The sequence below is a fragment of the Neoarius graeffei genome, chromosome 2 (genome assembly GCF_027579695.1).
Source record: "Neoarius graeffei isolate fNeoGra1 chromosome 2, fNeoGra1.pri, whole genome shotgun sequence".
NCBI classification, from domain to species: Eukaryota; Metazoa; Chordata; class Actinopteri; order Siluriformes; family Ariidae; genus Neoarius; species Neoarius graeffei.
Genome location: NC_083570.1, coordinates 8457361 through 8477516, shown reverse-complemented (window position 1 = coordinate 8477516; position 20156 = coordinate 8457361). Strand labels below are relative to the sequence as shown.

At 40.8% G+C, this 20156-nt stretch overlaps 1 protein-coding gene across 6 annotated transcripts in view; it reads right to left on the bottom strand.

Annotated features, from left to right (window-relative positions):
- Window positions 1–4951: 4951 nt before the first annotated feature.
- The window catches only part of LOC132879828 (A-kinase anchor protein 7), a 71787-nt gene continuing 56582 nt past the window's right edge, over window positions 4952–20156 (bottom strand). For 3 of the 6 annotated variants that reach the window (XM_060913747.1, XM_060913751.1, XM_060913750.1), the window contains 2 exons: window positions 6581–6616; window positions 5617–6316 (listed from right to left, as the gene is read on the bottom strand). In XM_060913747.1, the coding sequence (XP_060769730.1) occupies window positions 6153–6316; window positions 6581–6616 (200 nt within the window). In that variant the 3' untranslated portion in view covers window positions 5617–6152. Of the gene's footprint in view, window positions 6317–6580; window positions 6617–20156 lie in introns of all 6 variants that reach the window. The other 3 variants (XR_009653880.1, XM_060913748.1, XM_060913749.1) reach the window with 3 other exon arrangements.

The window sequence follows — 20156 nt, the reverse complement described above, 5'->3', positions numbered from 1 at the left end:
CTGTTGACATATTCTACTTTAGTTAGCTAATTTTTATTGTAGTTGGCTTAGCTAACTACATAGTTAATAAATAAATAACTGGCCCCATTCACTGCTAAAGTAATTACTTGAAACAAATTACTATTATAGTATTAAGACATTTAATTTTAAATCGCACTTGGATGACCCATGTGTAGTAATATAAAAAGTATCTTTGTTCATAAAGTAGGAAAGAAAAAATTAAATTAATGATTTGTGGTAATTAAAAACAAGATATTTAAAGAATACTTGGAATATTCAATCATAAAATAAATTGATTTCAAAAGATAGAGCAAAGAAAAACTCAGTCAGCATGAAATAACCTGGAAAATGAATGCGGGTCATTTTTGACCCATGTTGTGCATTAGAAGGGGTGTGCATATGTTTTGCATCAAAGGGTTAAGGTTCAGTGTAGAACCGGGAACGATGATGAACAGCTGGTGAACGCGCTGGCGTTTTAATTGTATAACTCGCGCCGCAGGTGTCACACGTCAAGTTTTCCGGGAACCGTTCCGACACCTGTTTTATAGCCAGAGCACGGTGTAAAGCTATAAAACAGGCGTGTCCACTTCAGGGTCATGTGCTTCAATCCTTCAACCCTCATCCACGGAGCGAACCTTGGCCTCTGACGTGTCTTCTCCGTGCTGTGCTGTGCTGTGTTCCTCTAACAGCAGATAAGACCTGAGAGAGTTTGGTCCTTGTACTGATTTATTGCCTCAGAGGAGTGTGTGAACGCGACCTGTTCTCCTTTTGCTCTCACGGTTAAGGACACGTCTGTCCTTCTGCCTGTCTGCTGCTGTTCTTTATGCTTTAACGGTGTCCAGGCTGAGGGAACGTCCGCACGCTAAACCTGGAAAACTCCGACCCTAATGTTCTGTAGCTTAACGTAAAGGGTTTACCGTAGTTTCCAACCAAAAAAAGGACGTGCTGATAGAACTGTTAGAGTTGCACACCGACCATAAACATGCTTACAAAAAGACAAATAACCGTAATGACTGGAGTATCACGCTAATCAATAAACAGACATAATACCTTAACTAAAGGAATAATAAGCTTACCGTAAACACACTAACAAATATACAAACTACCGTAATTACTGGAGTAGCACACAATGTAAACACAATAATAAGATAAATTACCATAAATGTGTGAGTATCACGCATACAGAAAACACACTAACAAATAATCAAACTACCGTGGCTTCGAGTATCACACCTACAAACCCACTGACAAGCAAACTACCGTAATTTCTCGAGTATCCCGCCTACAACAAACACAATAACGTGCATTCAAACTGCCGAAATTCCTCAAGTATCCCGCCTACAACAAACGTACTAACAAGCAATCAAACTACCGTAATTTCTTGAGCATCACACCTACAACAAACGCACCAACAAGCAATCTCACTACCATAATTGCTCGAGTATAACGCCTACAACAAACGCGCTAACAAGCAAACTACCGTAATTGCTTGAGTATCATGCCGACACAAATCACGCTAAAAAGTAATGAAATTATTGTAATTTCTCGAGCAGCACAGTTACCATAAACACACTAACAAGTAATCAAACTACTGAACGTAAAACACATTAGTAAGACAAATTACCGTAATTCTTTGAGTATCTCGTCTACAACAAATGCACGAACAAGCAATCAAACTACCGTAATTGCTTGAGTATCACACTTACAACAAACACACTAACTAGCAATCTCACTACCATAATTGCTTGAGTATCACCCCCAGAACAAATGCAGTCTCACCAATCCAACTACCGTAACTGCTCGAGTATCTCGCCGACAACAATCACACTGACAAACAATCTCACTACCGTAATTGCTTGAGTATCACGCCCGGAACAAATGCAGTTCCACCAATCAAACTATTTGTTACTGCTCAAGTATCACGCCTACAGCAAACGCAATTTAACTACCGTAACTTCTTGAGCAGCACAGCTACCATAAACACACTTTAAACAAACTACAATAATTTCTTGAGTAGCACATCTACCGTAAACACCCTAACAAAAGGTCAAATTACCTCAGTGACCAAAGTAGCTCACTGACTGTGTGCGAACAAATGAATAGAATAAAATTTAAAAAACTACCGTACGTACTGGAGTAGTACAAGAAATACAGACAAAGTATAATTGGTGTGCTTGTCCAGTGCTTACGGTAGTCTGACAAACGGACAATTGCTTGAGTATCTCGCCTACAACAAATGGAACTAACGCGCAATCAAACTACCGTAATTGCTCGAGTATCATGCCTACAACAAACACACTAACTAACAATCTCACTACCATAACTGCTTGAGTATCACACCCAGAACAAATGCAGTCTCACCAATCAAACTACCGTAACTGCTCGAGTATCTCGCCTACAACAATCACACTACCGTAATTGCTTGAGCAGCACAGCTACCATAAACACACTTAGTGTAACTAATAAACAAACAAGGTCAAATTACCTCAGTGACCAAAGTGGCACACTTACTGTGTGCGAACAAATGAAGAGAATAAAAAAATAAAACTACCGTAAATACTGGAGTAGTACAAGAAACACTAAGTATAATTGGTGTGCTTGTCCAGTGCTTACGGTAGTTTGACAAACGGACAATAGCTCGAGTATCTCGCCTACAACAAATGCACTAACTACCGTAATTGCTCGAGTATCACGCCTACAACAAACACACTAACTAACTAGCAATCTCACTACCATAACTGCTTGAGTATCACCCCCAGAACAAATGCAGTCTCACCAATCAAACTACCGTAACTGCTTGAGTATCTCGCCTACAACAATCACACAAACAATCTCACTACCGTAATTGCTCGAGTATCACGCCTACAACAAATACACTAACTAATTAGCAATCTCACTACCATAACTGCTTGAGTATCACCCCCAGAACAAATGCAGTCTCACCAATCAAACTACCGTAACTGCTCGGGTATCTCGCTTACAACAATCACACTAAGAAACAATCTCACTACCGTAATTGCTTGAGCAGCACAGCTACCATAAACACACTTACCAAATAAACAAACAAGGTCTATTACTGTGTAACAAATGAATAGAATAAAAAATAAAACTACCGTAAGTACTGGAGTAGTACAAGAAACACAAAGTATAATTGGTGTGCTCGTCCAGTGCTTACGGTAGTTCGTCTTATTGTTGCAGTCGAAGTGCTACTTTAGTCATTACGGTACTCTGACAAACGGACAATTGCTCGAGTATCTCGCCTACAACAAATGCATTAACTACCGTAATTGCTCGAGTATCACGCCTACAACAACTGCACTAACTAACTAGCAATCTCACTACCATAACTGCTTGAGTATCACCCCCAGAACAAATGCAGTCTCACCAATCAAACTACCGTAACTGCTCGAGTATCTCGCCTACAACAATCACACAAACAAACAATCTCACTACCGTAATTGCTTGAGCAGCACAGCTACCATAAACACACTTAACAAATAAACAAACAAGGTCAAATTACCTCAGTGACCAAAGGAGCACACTTACGGTGTGCGAACAAATGAACAGCATTAAAAAAAAAACTACCGTAAGTACTGGAGTAGTACAAGAAACACAGACAAAGTATAATTGGTGTGCTTGTCCAGTGCTTACGGTAGTTCATCTTATTGTTGCAGTCAAAGTGCTACTTTAGTCATTACGGTAGTTTGACAAACGGACAATTGCTCGAGTATCTCGCCTACAACAAATGCACTAACTACCGTAATTGCTCGAGTATCACGCCTACATCAAACACACTAACTAACTAGCAATCTCACTACCATAACTGCTTGAGTATCACCCCAGAACAAATGCAGTCTCACCAATCAAACTACCGTAACTGCTCAAGTATCTCGCCTACAACAATCACACTAACAAACAATCTCACTACCGTAATTGCTCGAGTATCACGCCTACAACAAACACACTAACTAATTAGCAATCTCACTACCATAATTGCTTGAGTATCACCCCCAGAACAAATGCAGTCTCACCAATCAAACTACCGTAACTGCTCGAGTATCTCGCTTACAACAATCACACTACCAAACAATCTCACTACCATAATTGCTTGAGCAGCACAGCTACCATAAACACACTTAACAAATAAACAAACAAGGTCTATTACTGTGTAACAAATGAATAGAATAAAAAATAAACTACCGTAAGTACTGGAGTAGTACAAGAAACACAAAGTATAATTGGTGTGCTCGTCCAGTGCTTACGGTAGTTCGTCTTATTGTTGCAGTCGAAGTGCTACTTTAGTCATTACGGTAGTCTGACAAACGGACAATTGCTCGAGTATCTCGCCTACAACAAATGCACTAACTACCGTAATTGCTCAAGTATCACGCCTACAACAAACACTAACTAACTAACAATCTCACTACCATAACTGCTTGAGTATCACACCCAGAACAAATGCAGTCTCACCAATCAAACTACCGTAACTGCTCGAGTATCTCGCCTACAACAATCACACTAACAAACAATCTCACTACCGTAATTGCTTGAGCAGCACAGCTACCATAAACACACTTAACAAATGAATAGAATAAAAAATAAAACTACCGTAAGTACTGGAGTAGTACAAGAAACACAAAGTATAATTGGTGTGCTCGTCCAGTGCTTACGGTAGTTCGTCTTATTGTTGCAGTCGGAGTGCTACTTTAGTCATTACGGTAGTCTGACAAACTACCATAACGACTGGAGTAGCAGGCCAGGAGTTAAATATATACACGATACGACAAATAAGCCAAAGCACAAAATTTGAGTTTGTTCTGGTGGGTTGAAAAATGACTTGATTTATCATCCAGGATGAAGTGTGTTCATTCTCCAGCAGTGGGATTACTCATTTCCGTGTAGGAGGCGTTCAGATCCAGGGAAAAGAAAAAAAAAAAGACAGAAACGTTAGGAAAGACCAAAAAAATCTTTATTAACACTCCTATAAGAGAGAGTGACTCAGCAATCAGCGCTGGAATCATCTCTAGAAAAAAAAATAATCCACGGCGAATTTCTGAGATTTAAAAATAAAGCGATTAGTAAACACACAAGGGAAGGCGGCGGGACAGCGACGGCTCCGTTTCGGTTCGGCGTTTAACCGAGAACGCTTGGAGGTGAACAGAAACCAGAGCAGAGGGTGAACACTGTTTGAAATAAATCTGTAATTAAGGATCAGGTGAACACACGGGCAGCGTCATTTCGCGTTAAAATAAAAACAACAACAAGAACAGAAAACCTTGAACATGACAAATAAATAAAATAAACTTTGTTTTGTGATCAAGGCGAAGGATAAAAACTCAAACTTCAGGTAAACTTTTACAGCTCAGATGATTACATTTTGTCCAGGAAGAAAAATGAAATTAAAATTCACTCGTTTAGCTCGAGTGACTCGTTAAAAAAATATTACTTTTAATTAAAAGTCGCTTTTTGTCCAGCATTCAGTGCTCTCGATCTTCTTTAGTCTAAAGTGTGATGATGAAGGATCGTGTGTGAGGTTAGGTTGCTGGTGTGTGTGTGTGTGTCCCGGTTACACTCAGTTCTCGTGCGATTTGTGCTCGTACTTCTGCTCGTCCTAACAGTGTCTTAAACTCCCTCGCTCTCCTGTACACACTCTCTCTGTCCGAGTCCAGCATCCTCCTGACCCACTGCGCGTCACACGCACGGCCTAAAGGGTGCACAAACATATAAACAAGGCCTGTTATGTTTAACAAACAAACACATACACAATGTATGCTTAACACTGTAGGCCATGACAAATCAAATCAAATCAGTCAGTCATCATGACAGCCACGCCCATTCCTGTGGCGGTCCGGAGGTGCAGTTCGATATCGCCGTGGTCGCAAATCAGACGAGTTTATTTTATTTTATTTTATTTAGCTTTCTACGAAAAATTGCTTTATTCAATATCCGTGTGCAAAAAAAAAAAAAAAAATTTCCGTGTGCATAGAAAATTCCAGTCCGTCTACGCACTTGTTCGTCGCTCGTTCCGTCGTTCTTACGCGCAAATCCGTCGCCCTTGAAGCAGGGCAGGAAACGTGGAGGAGGAGAGAAGGCGTGGGTCGACCTGGGGCTCCACCCAGGCAGGTGAGGCTCTGAGGTTAGAGGTCACGCTGTCATTTAGGGGTGTTGTTGGGAGGAGCGTCATCTTTGGGGGCGGAGCCGTTCTGCTGCGTTTCTTCCATGTACTGCTGCACAGCGCGCGACACGGCGTCCTCCACCAGCCTCTTACTCAGACTCAGCAGCTCGTCGTCGTCGAGCACCGGGCCGCGTTTACCACCTACACACACACACACACACACACACAACACAGATAGAAGTAATGCTCGGGGTCCGAGCAGAAAGGGGCGTGGTGCAGAATACATGTGTTAACTCTACATCTAAATATCCGTATTAGGCAGTGCTTGAAGCACTAGCCAAGTAATTGAATCTTTTTTTTTTTTCCTGTATCAGGACATTCTCAAGGCCTCGGAACAAAGGAGGAAGAGGAGAAGGTGGGGTGTGTGTTTAGGCAAAGAAAGAACTTTGGCGAAGAGACACATACTTGTCCGTGAGACGCGTCGTGTTCTCTGCAAAAGATCTGCAAGACAAACAGAACCTGTTTAACATCCCCGCTCGGAGTCGGCGCCATCCTGAGCCCAGGTTCTCACCCCGGATCAGAACTCTCACCTCAATCACATCCCCACGGCTGATTAGAGCTCGATCACGGCCAGGCTGCAGCGTCAGGTTTATTAAGAGGTCAGCAGTAAGGCCTTTGGTAATGAAGTTCTGCGGCGGCTAAAGTTCACAGGACGGGGCTGTTATCGTAAATGACTTTTTCAAGATAACAAAGTCTGAAGTTCACTACGTGGTTATTTAAAGCCCCTGGTAACAATAAGGGCGGGGCGACATAAAAGTGCTCAAAGACGTTTCAACGATTTTGGTTCGGTGCTGCGTCCCAAATAAAATGTTTATGTCAAACGAGTAGCTGACATCCTTTTTAATTCAAAATCAACCTGCGATCGGTCAATAATAAGCCCCGCCTTTACTAGCTTGTTAGTTAAGAAGGGAAATAATCCGTTCGTTCCTGTTGCCTCACTGCTGTGATCTCTTAATAAACTCGGTCACGAACCCGAGCGCAGAACTTATATTCCACCATGAGCTCGTTTCTGATTTCAGTCTCATGCAGGCGAATTTGCAGACGGTTTACTGATTTCAAATCGACGTGACGCGCTCCTGATTACGAAGCGTCCACAACAAAAAAGGAAAAGCGTTCTGGATGCCGAGACCAGAACTGAGCGAGTGGAAAATAAACTCGAGATGGAAACAAACCTTGCTGTACAAACCAACACTTCATCTGGAACGTTCTTCCATCGCCTAGGCGTGATTTTGTGTCGGCGATGAACACAATCCGCCTTACACCACGTGTTCTACACCTCCGCAAGACAATTAGCGTAACGCAAAGATCCACTTTTGCAAAGGATTAACGTGGTCTCGAACTTACGGCTGGTAAGATACTTAAACGAGTGCGAAATTCGAACAGCTTTTGTGTCTCGTTTTTCATGTGCTTCCGCCAACGACTGCATCTTTTTCAAGCTACTGCTCGTGCAACGTTAGGGGGCAGAGGAAAGCGCTATCCGCCCACTTCCGAATGCATATGGCTGTGGCATCACCAGGATTCGCGAACGCTTTTCTGTTTCATTTAATATCTGTTTCGATAAAACATGCTTATCGTTATTGTCGTGGAAAACCCCCAAAAATCTAAAATCATTAAAAACTCATTTCGTCGCGATCATTTTCAGTCTGCTGCTTATCGTTAGCTAATTTACTTCCTAGCTAGCTTGAAAAGTACGTCCTGATTGACAGTAGCCTAGGGCTGGGCGATATGATATGACGATATAACACTGATATCGTGGTTAATTATGCCACGATACATTGTTCTCAGATATCGTGATGCATTTTTACTCATTTTCTTTTTAAATAAATATAAGCTGATTTCTTGAAAAAAAAAAAAAGGATGCAATTTTATACACAAAGACGCAGAGGATCGGGAACGGAAAAAACAGCGAAACACCACAGCACTAGGGCTGTAACAATATGCGTATCGAAATCGAAATCGCGATACGCAGAGCCACGATCCAAGAAGGATCCAAGAATCACGGTACACCCTTTCAAACTTCTCCTCAGCCCAAAAACAGAGGCGCTTCCAAACTTCAATTTATGAATACTTGACTTTTTATTTAAATTACATTTTAAACTTACTTTTATTTTTTATATCTATTAGTAAGTCGTTTTTTCGCCGACCTGCGACAATCTTCTGCGAGTCACGCAACGTCCACACTCGCCACTGGCAGAGCATTCATTTCTTTTAAGCGGTCGCCATTCTGGTTGCGACGCGGGGAGCGAATCTGTAAACAAGCAGCTCATTGGCTGGCTAGGTGTGCCACAAGCCAATCACAATCACTTGACCGGAAAGGCATGCAGTGTTGCCAGATTGGGCGGGTTTAGGTGCTTTTGAACATATTTTGGGGTGGAAAACGTTAGCAATATCTGGCAACACTGAAGGCATGTCTGCTTGGGCGGAAGCCTTCTGCGGCAGTTACATTTTGACACGCGAGCAATGTTTCACCATAAAAATTCCGTAATTTCCATCTGTTTTCCGCGATCACAGAAAATCATTGGCCCTATGAGAGTGAGACAGCCACCCCCCCCCCCCCCCCCCCAAAAAAAAAATCTTAACGGATTTACACGATTTGGAAAAATGACTTTTTCAGAACCGAAAAAAACAGAGCTTCCGGCTCAACAGTATTATTTTGAGAAATAAAACAATCTTTGGATATACATTTGTTCATTTTTGCATACATATTACTCATTCTCTGCAGTGGTCTGAATTATTTATTATTAAATAGTTAATGTAAGTAAGTAAATGTTAATAAGTCAAATTTACTACTTTAAAAAAACATTTTAAAAAAATCGTGGGTGTATCGAATCGTGGGTCAAAAATCGCGATACAAATCGTGAGTTGGGTGTATCGTTACAGCCCTACACAGCACTGTTAGGAAATCGTTCAGCCGATAGATCGCGTATCGTAGGAGGATCTTCCTCTGAGAACGGTGATGTTTTTCGTAATAACGCCCAGTCCTGCGACGGGCCGTCAAACGATTCCAGCACAAGCAGGAAAGATTTCAGTCCAGTTCTTGTGCTTTAAAATCACAGCACTTCACGCTGAGTGCTTTGAATGCGCGCACACGCCCACACAGGCTTCAGGACACGACGACGTCCTTCAGCTGCACCGGTCTCTGCTGTTGCTTCACAGGTAGCAGTTAGATTATATAACTTTATGAGCGCTGTAAACACTGAACAGTCAAACCCGCACTCTAATCCGTGAGCGGTGAGAGAGAACACGCTGAATCGGAGTCACTTCAAACACGTCTTCGAGTCAAATTTGTAAAAATCCCGTTACTTTGAATTTCTCGATTATAAAGATCTGGATCTGAAGCTAAAACGACCGAATGTTCTCGATGACTTTAAGGCTGTTCCGAGTGACCGTGATGCTCTGTTGTGTCAATTATTTTGACTGGTACTGTATACATGCATATACACATAGTCCCAGTCAAAAGTTTGCGCACCCCTACTCTACGCATTTCTGTATTTTCTACGTTGCAGAACAAGAGCACTCGGAGAGCACAATATCCGCCGCTGGCAATTCCGCCATAACTCTGGTAAAATGTGACCGAATTGAACGAAATTACAATATGCGTATTGCTGACATACACTACCGCTGAAAAGTTTGGGGTCACTTTGAAATGTCCTTATTTTTGAAAGAAAAGCACTGTTCTTTTCAATGAAGATCACTTTAAACTAATCAGAAATCCACTCTATACATTGCTAATGTGCTAAATGACTATTCTAGCTGCAAATGTCTGGTTTTTGGTGCAATATCTACATAGGTGTATAGAGATCTTGCAGTCACGTGACCGGAAAGTACACAACCGCCATCTTGTCGGTCAAAAACACCGCTGAATACTGCTGCACTCGTTTACAGAATGGATCAATTTCAACCGACGGACTACACGGCTCATTTTTCTAATGAACAGATAACTAGATATATGTTTAAAATAAACGATCTACAGATTTGTGACCCTTATGGCTTTCCGGACGGAGTTTTCACGACCGGATTTTGAACTGCCAGCGGAATACCCGGACGTGTATGATTACCTCATTAACTTTCCCTCGCTGTTCAGTGGTGAAGCACTGCGTGCTTATAAATCTCTGGACAGTTATCTTTACAGAAATTCAGGATTTGTCAGCGACTCAGATGTGGCATCTTGTAAACAAGAAAATGATCCTCACTGGATGGGTAAGTCACTTAAGTATTGAGTATAGCACTGACCAGCCGATTATAGAATAGAATAAGGTAATTCCAAATCGTCCGTGTTGTTTACATGGATCTGGCGTTGGAGAGGTAGAGGCTTGGCAGTGGAGATTTGAGTGGCTGTTTTCTGAGCTTAGTCAACAGGCCGGCTCTGCCTGTAGCCTCGCTTTTGCTTCGGCTCCCGGCGCCGCCTCCTTCGCTTTGCTTCCGATAACAATCCACGGAGACCCCGCTGGTCTCGCAATCTGGTCTCGTCCGGAATGTTTTTTTTTTTCTCGTCCGGAATGTTGTGCATGCGATGGAAATCGCTACAAACCGTCATTTTCTGCTGGAAACCAATGTCCAGTAAGTCCATACGGTTGTAGTGGATATTGAAGACGAACAACACGCAAAAATACACACAAAAAACATAAAAACCGTGCACAGGTAGGGAGAGCTTGTAGCCGCAGCCGTTGTAGTAGAATTGTATATAGTAGGGTTTTCCAGAAGAAAATGTAGAAGTAGAAGGCGGAATATGGCGTTTGACCGACACGATGGCGTCTGTCACAATCTGGATCGGCTGTGACGTCACATGCAAGATCTCTATAGAGGCCCATTTCCAGCAACTATCACTCCAGTGTTCTAATGGTACAATGTGTTTGCTCATTGCCTCAGAAGGCTAATGGATGATTAGAAAACCCTTGTACAATCATGTTAGCACAGCTGAAAACAGCTTAGCTCTTTAGAGAAGCTATAAAACTGACCTTCCTTTGAGCAGATTGAGTTTCTGGAGCATCACATTTGTGGGGTCGATTAAATGCACAAAATGGCCAGAAAAATGTCTCGACTAGATTTTCTAGTCATTTTACAACTTATGGTGGGAAATAAAAGTGTGACTTTTCATGGAAAACTACACAAAATTGTCTGGGTGACCCCAAACTTTTGAACGGTAGTGTATAACAAAGAATCCTGCCAAATTACATGAAATTCCTCCAAAAATTGTGAGGGAAGTTGAGTTCAGAAAACAAGCACACCATGATGAAATTGCCAAAATACAAGTTTGTTAATAATCAAGGGCGTAACTCTGGGAAAATTTGCCCAAATTAAACGCAATTTCAATCTGCGTATAACTGTCATATAACAAAGAATCCTTCTGCCAAGTTTGGTGAAATTCCTCCACAAATTGTGAGAGGAGTTGATTTCAGAAGAACGTCCAACCTTGTGGAATTGCCAAAGTTATTTAATCAAGGGCCAAAACTCTGGTCAAATGTTACCGAATTTAATGAAATTACAATCTGCGTATTACCGACATATAACGAGGCCTTTTGCCAAGTTTGGTGAAATTCCTCCGGAAATTGTGAGAGGAGTTGATTTCAGAAAGAAAACACACTCATGAAATTGGCAAATTATACACTACCGTTCAAAAGTTTGGGGTCACCCAGACAATTTTGTGTAGTTTTCCATGAAAAGTCACACTTTTATTTACCACCATAAGTTGTAAAATGAATAGAAAATATAGTCAAGACATTTTTCTGGCCATTTTGAGCATTTAATCGACCCCACAAATGTGATGCTCCAGAAACTCAATCTGCTCAAAGGAAGGTCAGTTTTATAGCTTCTCTAAAGAGCTCAACTGTTTTCAGCTGTGCTAACATGATTGTACAAGGGTTTTCTAATCATCCATTAGCCTTCTGAGGCAATGAGCAAACACATTGTACCATTAGAACACTGGAGTGAGAGTTGCTGGAAATGGGCCTCTATACACCTATGGAGATATTGCACCAAAAACCAGACATTTGCAGCTAGAATAGTCATTTACCACATTAGCAATGTATAGAGTGGATTTCTGATTAGTTTAAAGTGATCTTCATTGAAAAGAACAGTGCTTTTCTTTCAAAAATAAGCACATTTCGAAGTGACCCCAAACTTTTGAACAGTAGTGTAATTTTGTTAATCAAGGGCTGGAACTCTGGTAAAATGCATCAAGTCAAGTTTATTGTCAGTGCGTAATGTGGCCGAATTTAACGAAATTACAATATGTATAGAATTCTGCCAAGTTTTGTGAAATTTCTCTAAAAATTATGAAAGGAGTTGATTTCAGAAGGTGAACACCCTTCCCGGGACGCACATCGCCATGACATAATCCCCCTTCGGGCCTTTCGGCCAGCGTGGGATAACAAAACTGAAGACATCAGAACTACGAAATAACACAAATGGAACATATCTGGAATTGTGTGTTAAAAAAAAACCAAAAAGTGTATCCAGCGTTTCCCTTGATGACGCTTCGCACGCTATTGGCGCTCTCTTAACCAGCTCCATGAGGTCATCACCTGGAACGCTTTTCAGTTAACAGGCGTGCCTCGTCAAAAGTTCATTAGTGGACGAGTTTCTTGCCTTCTTAATAGTCATCAAACAGTAAATAATAATAATAATAATACTATAACAAAATCGCCCTATTCAACACCACAGCTGCAGTAATCCATCGAGTATTATGTCAAGAACTGAACAACTAAGTAAAGAGAAACGACATTCATCGTTACTTTAAGAAATGAAGTGACAATTCATAAAAATAAAGAAAAAACATTGAATCAGGTGTACAAACTTTTGACAGATACTGTATAGATATTTTTTTAAAGCTGATTTTTTTTTACATTAAATATCTGAAAAATCGCTGCATACTTCTAAACTTTTAGATACTTTTATTAACCAAAAATGTCAAAGTTCAAATAAATTGCTGTTTTGTTTTATTGAAAATTTTTACGTGTATTAGAAAGTAACTAAAAGGAGCTATTATGAAGTGAAAATAAAAATATTTCTGCTGAAAAATACTTTCACTCCGTTTTATTCACTGAAATATTCGGTCCAAACGTAAAAGTTTATATGATAAAAATCTACTTTATAAATCAAAAAGAATTTAGAGTCGTTTGATTTGCATCTCTGTTAAAAAAAAAAAAAACCCTGCATTAAGTTTAAAACGGCGCGTCTGAGAGTGTGGACATGGAAGGGTTAAATAAGTCCTCGTTAGTTTGGTAATCATCTGGTCTGATGAGCTGCCTTCAGCAAAATGATTTACATAAACGCATGTGATTGACTGCAACAGAGAACCTGCTGAAAAAAAAAAGGTACAAAAAAAATCCAGTTGTTGAATTACAGCCAGATGTTTTTCCTACGTTCCTTGGTTGTTCTGCTGATCGCAAAGAATTTAAACCTTTGGCCTCATATTTTTTGTAGCTGCGTATTGAAGTGTTAAAGCTACTCTGTTCACTGTTAAAGTTTAGTATCTTATCACCTTACTTTATTAGAATTCCTTGTCACGTGCTCAGAAACTTGCATTAAATCTCTCAAGAACTAATTTACTGTATAAATTGCGTTATTGTAGATTCAGAAGGTAAAGCAGTAGCCCGGCGTCTTAATGATGTTCCTCACGCTGAGAAACGTTTGTACTTTAAAACACCATTTTCTTTCTCGGTACATCTGTACAGTGTATTAAATATTATAAACATTATATCAGCTGGAGCTATAACTCAAATATTCAGTCAGGACTGTAACCGCGTAAATCTTCAGGAGGTCAAACGCTCTAGCAACTCGCGCTCTAACTCAAATATTCTACAAGTCAACAAGTCCTGGAAGTCACGTCAAGGTTGTAACGAGACAGAACTCAAACAGTCAAAACTGGAAACATTCACGGCTCACGGCAGCAAGTCAAATGTTCTGTCCAGCAGAGCCGTAATAGTCTGAAATGTAAGTCAAATATTGTAGAAGTTGGATCTGTAACGAATCATCTTGTCGTAGCCCGTCTTTTAAAGGTAATTCAGAGTGCATTAGGAGTGAAAGGATGAACTTGGAAAATAGGCAGAATCACCCGAGTCAGTTCTACTCGAGGCTTCTAGCACCGTGAGTCAGGAGAGTGTAAAAGAATAAACAGGAAATTAAAAACACAGTGAGGGGGAAAAAATCTTGAAAAAGAAATGCTTTAAAACATAAATAGTAAAATAAAGACAAAGTGAACAAATATGCAACGCTACATGAAATATTCTGAACGTCAGAGCTATATCTCAAATATTCTACCAACGACAGCAATAATTCAAACATTCTATGAGTCCGCACCGTGTACCACATCAAACATTTCATCAGCTGGAGATGGAATTCAAATTTCCAGTCAGGGCTGTAACTTAAATCTCCTGACCGTCAGGACTGGAGTTCAAATGTCCTCGCAGTGAGAGCTGTAACTAAAAAATTCTAGCACACAGCGCTATAACAAACATTCTACCAGTCCAGTATCCTCCAATACAGCTGAAAGGGATGCAAGCTAAGTGTTCTGGAAGTTAAATATTTTAGAAACATAGGATGTGACTCAAATATTCAAGTGGATAGCAATGCAAGCTAGATATTATGGCAGTCAAGCTTGTATTTAAACAAATAATTCTACCAGTCGGGACTGCAACTCAAATACTGTAGCAGTCGGGACTGCAACTCAAATACTGTAGCAGTCGGGACTGCAAGTCAAATAGTCCAGCAGCCCGGACTGTAACTCAAATAATGTAGCAGTCAGGACTGTAACTCAAATACTGTAGCAGTCAGGACTGTAACTCAAATACTGTAGCAATCAGGACTGTAACTCAAATACTGTAGCAATCAGGACTGTAACTCAAATTGTCCAGTGGTCGGGACTGCAAGTCAAATAGTCCAGCAGTCAGGACTGTAACTCAAATAATGTAGCAGTCAGGACTGTAACTCAAATACTGTAGCAATCAGGACTGTAACTCAAATTGTCCAGTGGTCGGGACTGCAAGTCAAATAGTCCAGCAGTCAGGGCTGTAACTCAAATAATGTAGCAATCAGGACTGTAGCTCAAATAATGTAGCAATCAGGACTGTAACTCAAATTGTCCAGTGGTCGGGACTGCAAGTCAAATAGTCCAGCGGTCAGGACTGTAACTCAAATAATGTAGCAATCAGGACTGTAACTCAAATTGTCCAGTGGTCGGGACTGCAAGTCAAATAGTCCAGCAGTCAGGACTATGACTCAAATAATGTAGCAGCCAGGACTGTAACTCAAACAATGTAGCAGTCAGAGATATAAGTCCTACACTAGCAGGGCTGTAACGATTCGCCAGTTGTAACAACATTCTGGCAGTCAGAGCAATAATTTGAACATTCTGGCAGTTAAATGTAACTCAAATTCAGCTGAGGCTGTAGCATAAATGTTTTAACAGACTGTTCTGTAATTCAAATATCACAGTGGGATATGATTTTGAAAGACACAGGAGTAACATCAGGTACAAACGCAATCATTTATCTCTTGCTAATTAAGACATTTAATTAGATATTTATTTTGGGACTCCCGAATCATGCTCGTATTATTGTGTGTGTGTGTGTGTGTGTGCGTATTTCCTGAGAAAGCTCTCCAGCCTCATTTAGAAAGATCCTGTTTACTTCTACCAACCTATGGATATCAGACTCTTATCATTGTAGCAGTTCAGGACTCGGAAGGAGCTGCAGTACAGTAGTGGGAGAACTTGGCTAGGACTCCTGAGCTAACAGCCAGTAGCATTGTGGACTTGTGCCCAACTCCCTCAAGCTGGTCTGGAGGAATTGGCACTGCGGTTTGTTACACAAATCGATTTGGGGAACCCGAGACGTGTCAACTAAACTGACAAAAACTGATAAATATAAATTAAAGTGCTACTAGACTCCAAATTCGGCTATTAGCACTTAAACCTTTGACCTGCAAGATGTTTAATGTCTATTAGCAACAGCAGTGATGCTGGTATGATACCGTAAAAGAAGCTGCCACATGATTCAGTTTAGCATTTAGCTTCTGCAGATCTTCCAGTCTAATTACAGCTAAAACTGTGGGCTAATTTCCCAGAAGTGAATTAGATGTGGTCTTTTATTAAACTGAAATGCCAATGGTGATGAATCACTGAAAATTGAGATTAGTCTTATGCTAAGCGATGGTTCGGCCAAGATGGAAACATTGTTGATCAGCCAGGACGTGCTGGTGGACAGAGATGCTTCGAGTAATAGAAGCCTAGCATTTCAGTCATGTGATATTTCTGTTGAACTTTCCATATCTGGGACCGAATTTCTAGCTGGAGTTAAAAAATGGCGAAAATTACTCACTGTACTTCAGAAGAGAATAAAGTGTACTCTGACTGTGATTGGTATAATAAGGGTCTGTCTCAGAAACTGGGTACTGTGGGGGTCCGCCACTAAATATGCTCACAGTCAATATACTATACGGTTTTGAATGGTGATGCTGGTTTGAATTTGAAATAAAATGATGAAATAAACAATGCAGATAAAACTAAATCTTTGATGTGAATATTCAGAATTTGGGAAAAATTCTGCAAATTTGTGGAAAAATAGCGGCTTGATCTGGGACATGATAAACAGTCGACTACATCGCATTCCCTTAAAAAGGCTGTAGTCCATTGAAAAGTCTACAGTTATCACTGATTGTATTTTAAGTTGTAACTTTATACACCTAAGGATCGGTGCGCTCACAGAATAATCATAACCGTAATAAAACATCATGCGAAATATTTGATCACCGTCGTAACTCCATTTTCCGCAAAACCAATGCGATCGTGTGTTTTGATCTAAACGGAAAGCCTCAGGGTCAAGGTCACGACCTCACCAAAAGTAGGAACTTAAAATCACTACGCTATATAAAAATTTAGTTATAAATCTGCGATTTTGTTTTTTAAAACGAAAGCTGAAAGTTAGGTATAGAATGTGTTGCTTACAGAATATGTTACGATGGTAGCTGGTCTTGTATGAATTTCTGAGCTATAAAATGAGTCGTGGTCTATTTTTTACCGTAGCGTGTTGTGTGCGTGCGGGGAAGGACACACATTAACAATCTGCATGTGTAGAATGGAATTTTCCACTCCAACAGTTAGAAGTTGATCGTGCTTTCATTTGCGGCCTTTCTGTTACGCGAGTTTTGACAGTTTTATTTTGTTTTAGCCTAGCAGTATAAGGCAATAGAATGTTTCTTTTTCATCTTACTTTCATATTTCGTAGTGTTTGCGTATTTTTGCCCAATATTTTGCAACCATGGTCAATTTAGATCGAACTTTTGATAGAATCTACGGCCAGTCATTTTGCCCCGCCCCCGCCTCGTGCGCTGTCGATGTCCCGTTGCTCGCGCGCCGCAGCAGAGACCCGCGCGACCTTCAGCCGGTACAGTCGCTGTTCTTTTACCACCGCCGTTATTCTCATCTTTCCGGTGTGTTCTTGGTTTTTCCATCGTGTCCTATTTCGCCATATCAAATACCCAAAATGTATCATATTATTCATATTTAAGTGAATAATCAATTCAGTCATCATAACTTGGCATTTTTAACCCAAGCAATCAAAAAGAGGAAATTTATTCAATATTTTCACTCATCTGTGAAGGAGGGGCTTTAATTCTTCATGATGGAATTATTTTATATGGAAATCAATTTTACAAAAGAATTTGAATTGTAATCAAAAAATGTTCCACAGTGGAGGCCGGATAAAGCAAGATACTCTCTTTCTTCTTATTAAACATGACAAAAGAAACATTGAGTGTTAGGTAAATGCAAAACAAATAGTAAAATTAGAAAATTTATTTTTTGACCATAATGTCCCAAATGAGAGAGCAGTTTCTGAGACGGCCCCGGATACACATCTCTCTAAACTGCTGATTCCACTTTAACAGGAGGAGGAAAAAAAAAAAACTGCTGGTTTAAGTATTTCAGAAACCGATGATCTCACACGAAACAGTCTCCAGAGTTTACACAGCGTGGCGCGAAAAATAAAAAAACCATCCAGAACAGAGTCCAGACTGGTTCGAGTTAAAATGAAGGCTACGGTAACTCAGATAACCACTCTGTACAACTGCGGTGAGCTGAAAAGCATCTCAGGACATTGAAACAGCACGTCAAAAGCTCGAGGAGGATGGGCAGAACACCACATCGAGTTCTTGTCCTGGAATCTGACACTGCAGTGGGGACAGGGTCACTGGAACTAGAATTATTTTCCAGGACTCGTTAGCTATGTTAGTTTTGTAGGAATAAAACTGAAGCGGCAAACGTCGAATATCAAAATCAAACACTGAAAACGTCGACGGGAATTCGCGTGAGGGGAAACATTGCACACATCCGTAAAAAAGCAAGACGAGTAATTACAAACGCGTTAAAAGATCTAAAGTACGTAAATAAACTTTCATATTCAAAGATTCTGCACATTTAGGAGTGTTACGCTTGTTCTAAACCCGAAACGCTCTCACAGTGTTGGATTACAGGCTAGCGGATGGAACCGGGGTTAAAAAACGGACTGTTCATTGTCGGCCATCTTGCAAAATGCATCAGAGAAGAGATTAACCTGTGTTCAAGAAACCAGTGGAAAAGGTTAGAGATAGATATAGATTATTAAATATCCTCAAATAATGTTTGTGTGTGTGTGTGTGTGTGTGAGAGAGAGAGAGAGAGAGATCCAGTCTGTATTAAGGTGTGTCTCAGCAGGGGCTTCGGGCTAGCCATGCTGTCACTCATGGAGAACATACGTGTGTGTGCGTGAGAAAGAGAGACATGCATCTGAGACAAAGACACGTGTGCAGACTATTAACACTTGCATGTGGCCACTATCATCATGTGACTTGTGTGTGTGTGTAAAAGGCCATAATGTTAAAAGCTCAGCTGGACGTTGTATTTGCACACCAACCCTACTGAGCTCTGTTACACACACACACACACACACACACACACACACGGCCCCAGCTGTGAAGGCATTAGGTATCCCCAAGAGTCTCTGTAGTCAGTGCTGACATGCTTCTCTCTCTCTCTCTCTCTCTCATTTTCCTCTCTTGTTTCTTTCCAAATCCCATTTCTACTCTCTTTCTCCCCTTTTCTTTCCCCGTTTCTCTCTCATCATGCTGACTGAAAGTAGGCCAAACACACACACTCTCCCTCAAGCCAGAGTATTGGGAGGATGTAACACTGCCCTGTATGCTGTGTAAAGTCAGCTTTCACACATACACACGGGGGGGGGAGAGAGAGAGAGAGAGAGGGATGCTGAGAGACAGAGAAAGAGAGACAGACATGGATGCTGAGAGAAAGACCAAAAAACAGAGAAAAAGAGAGACAGACAGAAGGAGATATGGGGGGGGGGTCCCCTGTGTGTGTGTATGCATGTGTGTGAGACAGACAAAGAGAGAGACATATAGAGAGACGCAGCCAAGGCTTTTATTAGCCTGGAATAAAAAGAGCACAGTAACACACTCAGAATACAGAAACTCCGCATACACACACACACTCTTCTGTTTCTCCACAAAAATACCCACTCATTTCTCTACACTCAGAACAGAAGTGAAAAATCTATCACTGTGTAAATAAAGATATGAGATTTTTTTTTTTGGACCCAACTTCCTCACTCTCGAGCGATTAAAAAGTAGTTCCGGTTCCTTTCCACTTTACTCTTCCCTGACGGTTTTGTCATATCCATACGCCATCAGAGTCGCTACAAATTCCTCCCGCTGAAAAAGTAGCTCAGTGTCTTAAAGTTCAGAATTTGTGAAAGCGTTTCCACAAAAATAACGTTTTAAGAGTTACCGGTAAACATCGGCCCTTAGACTTCTGTTATCCCGTTGATAAGAAGTCCGTCAAAGGGCAGTTGTTCATCTCCGTTAAAAAAAAAAAAAAAAAAAAGGGTGTTGTTGCTGTTCTTTTCTTCATCCTAATTCTTGTCTGTGGAAATAACATATACGTTAAAGACATGACGGAGATCAGACTGAAGAATGTTTACCCCTTTAACCC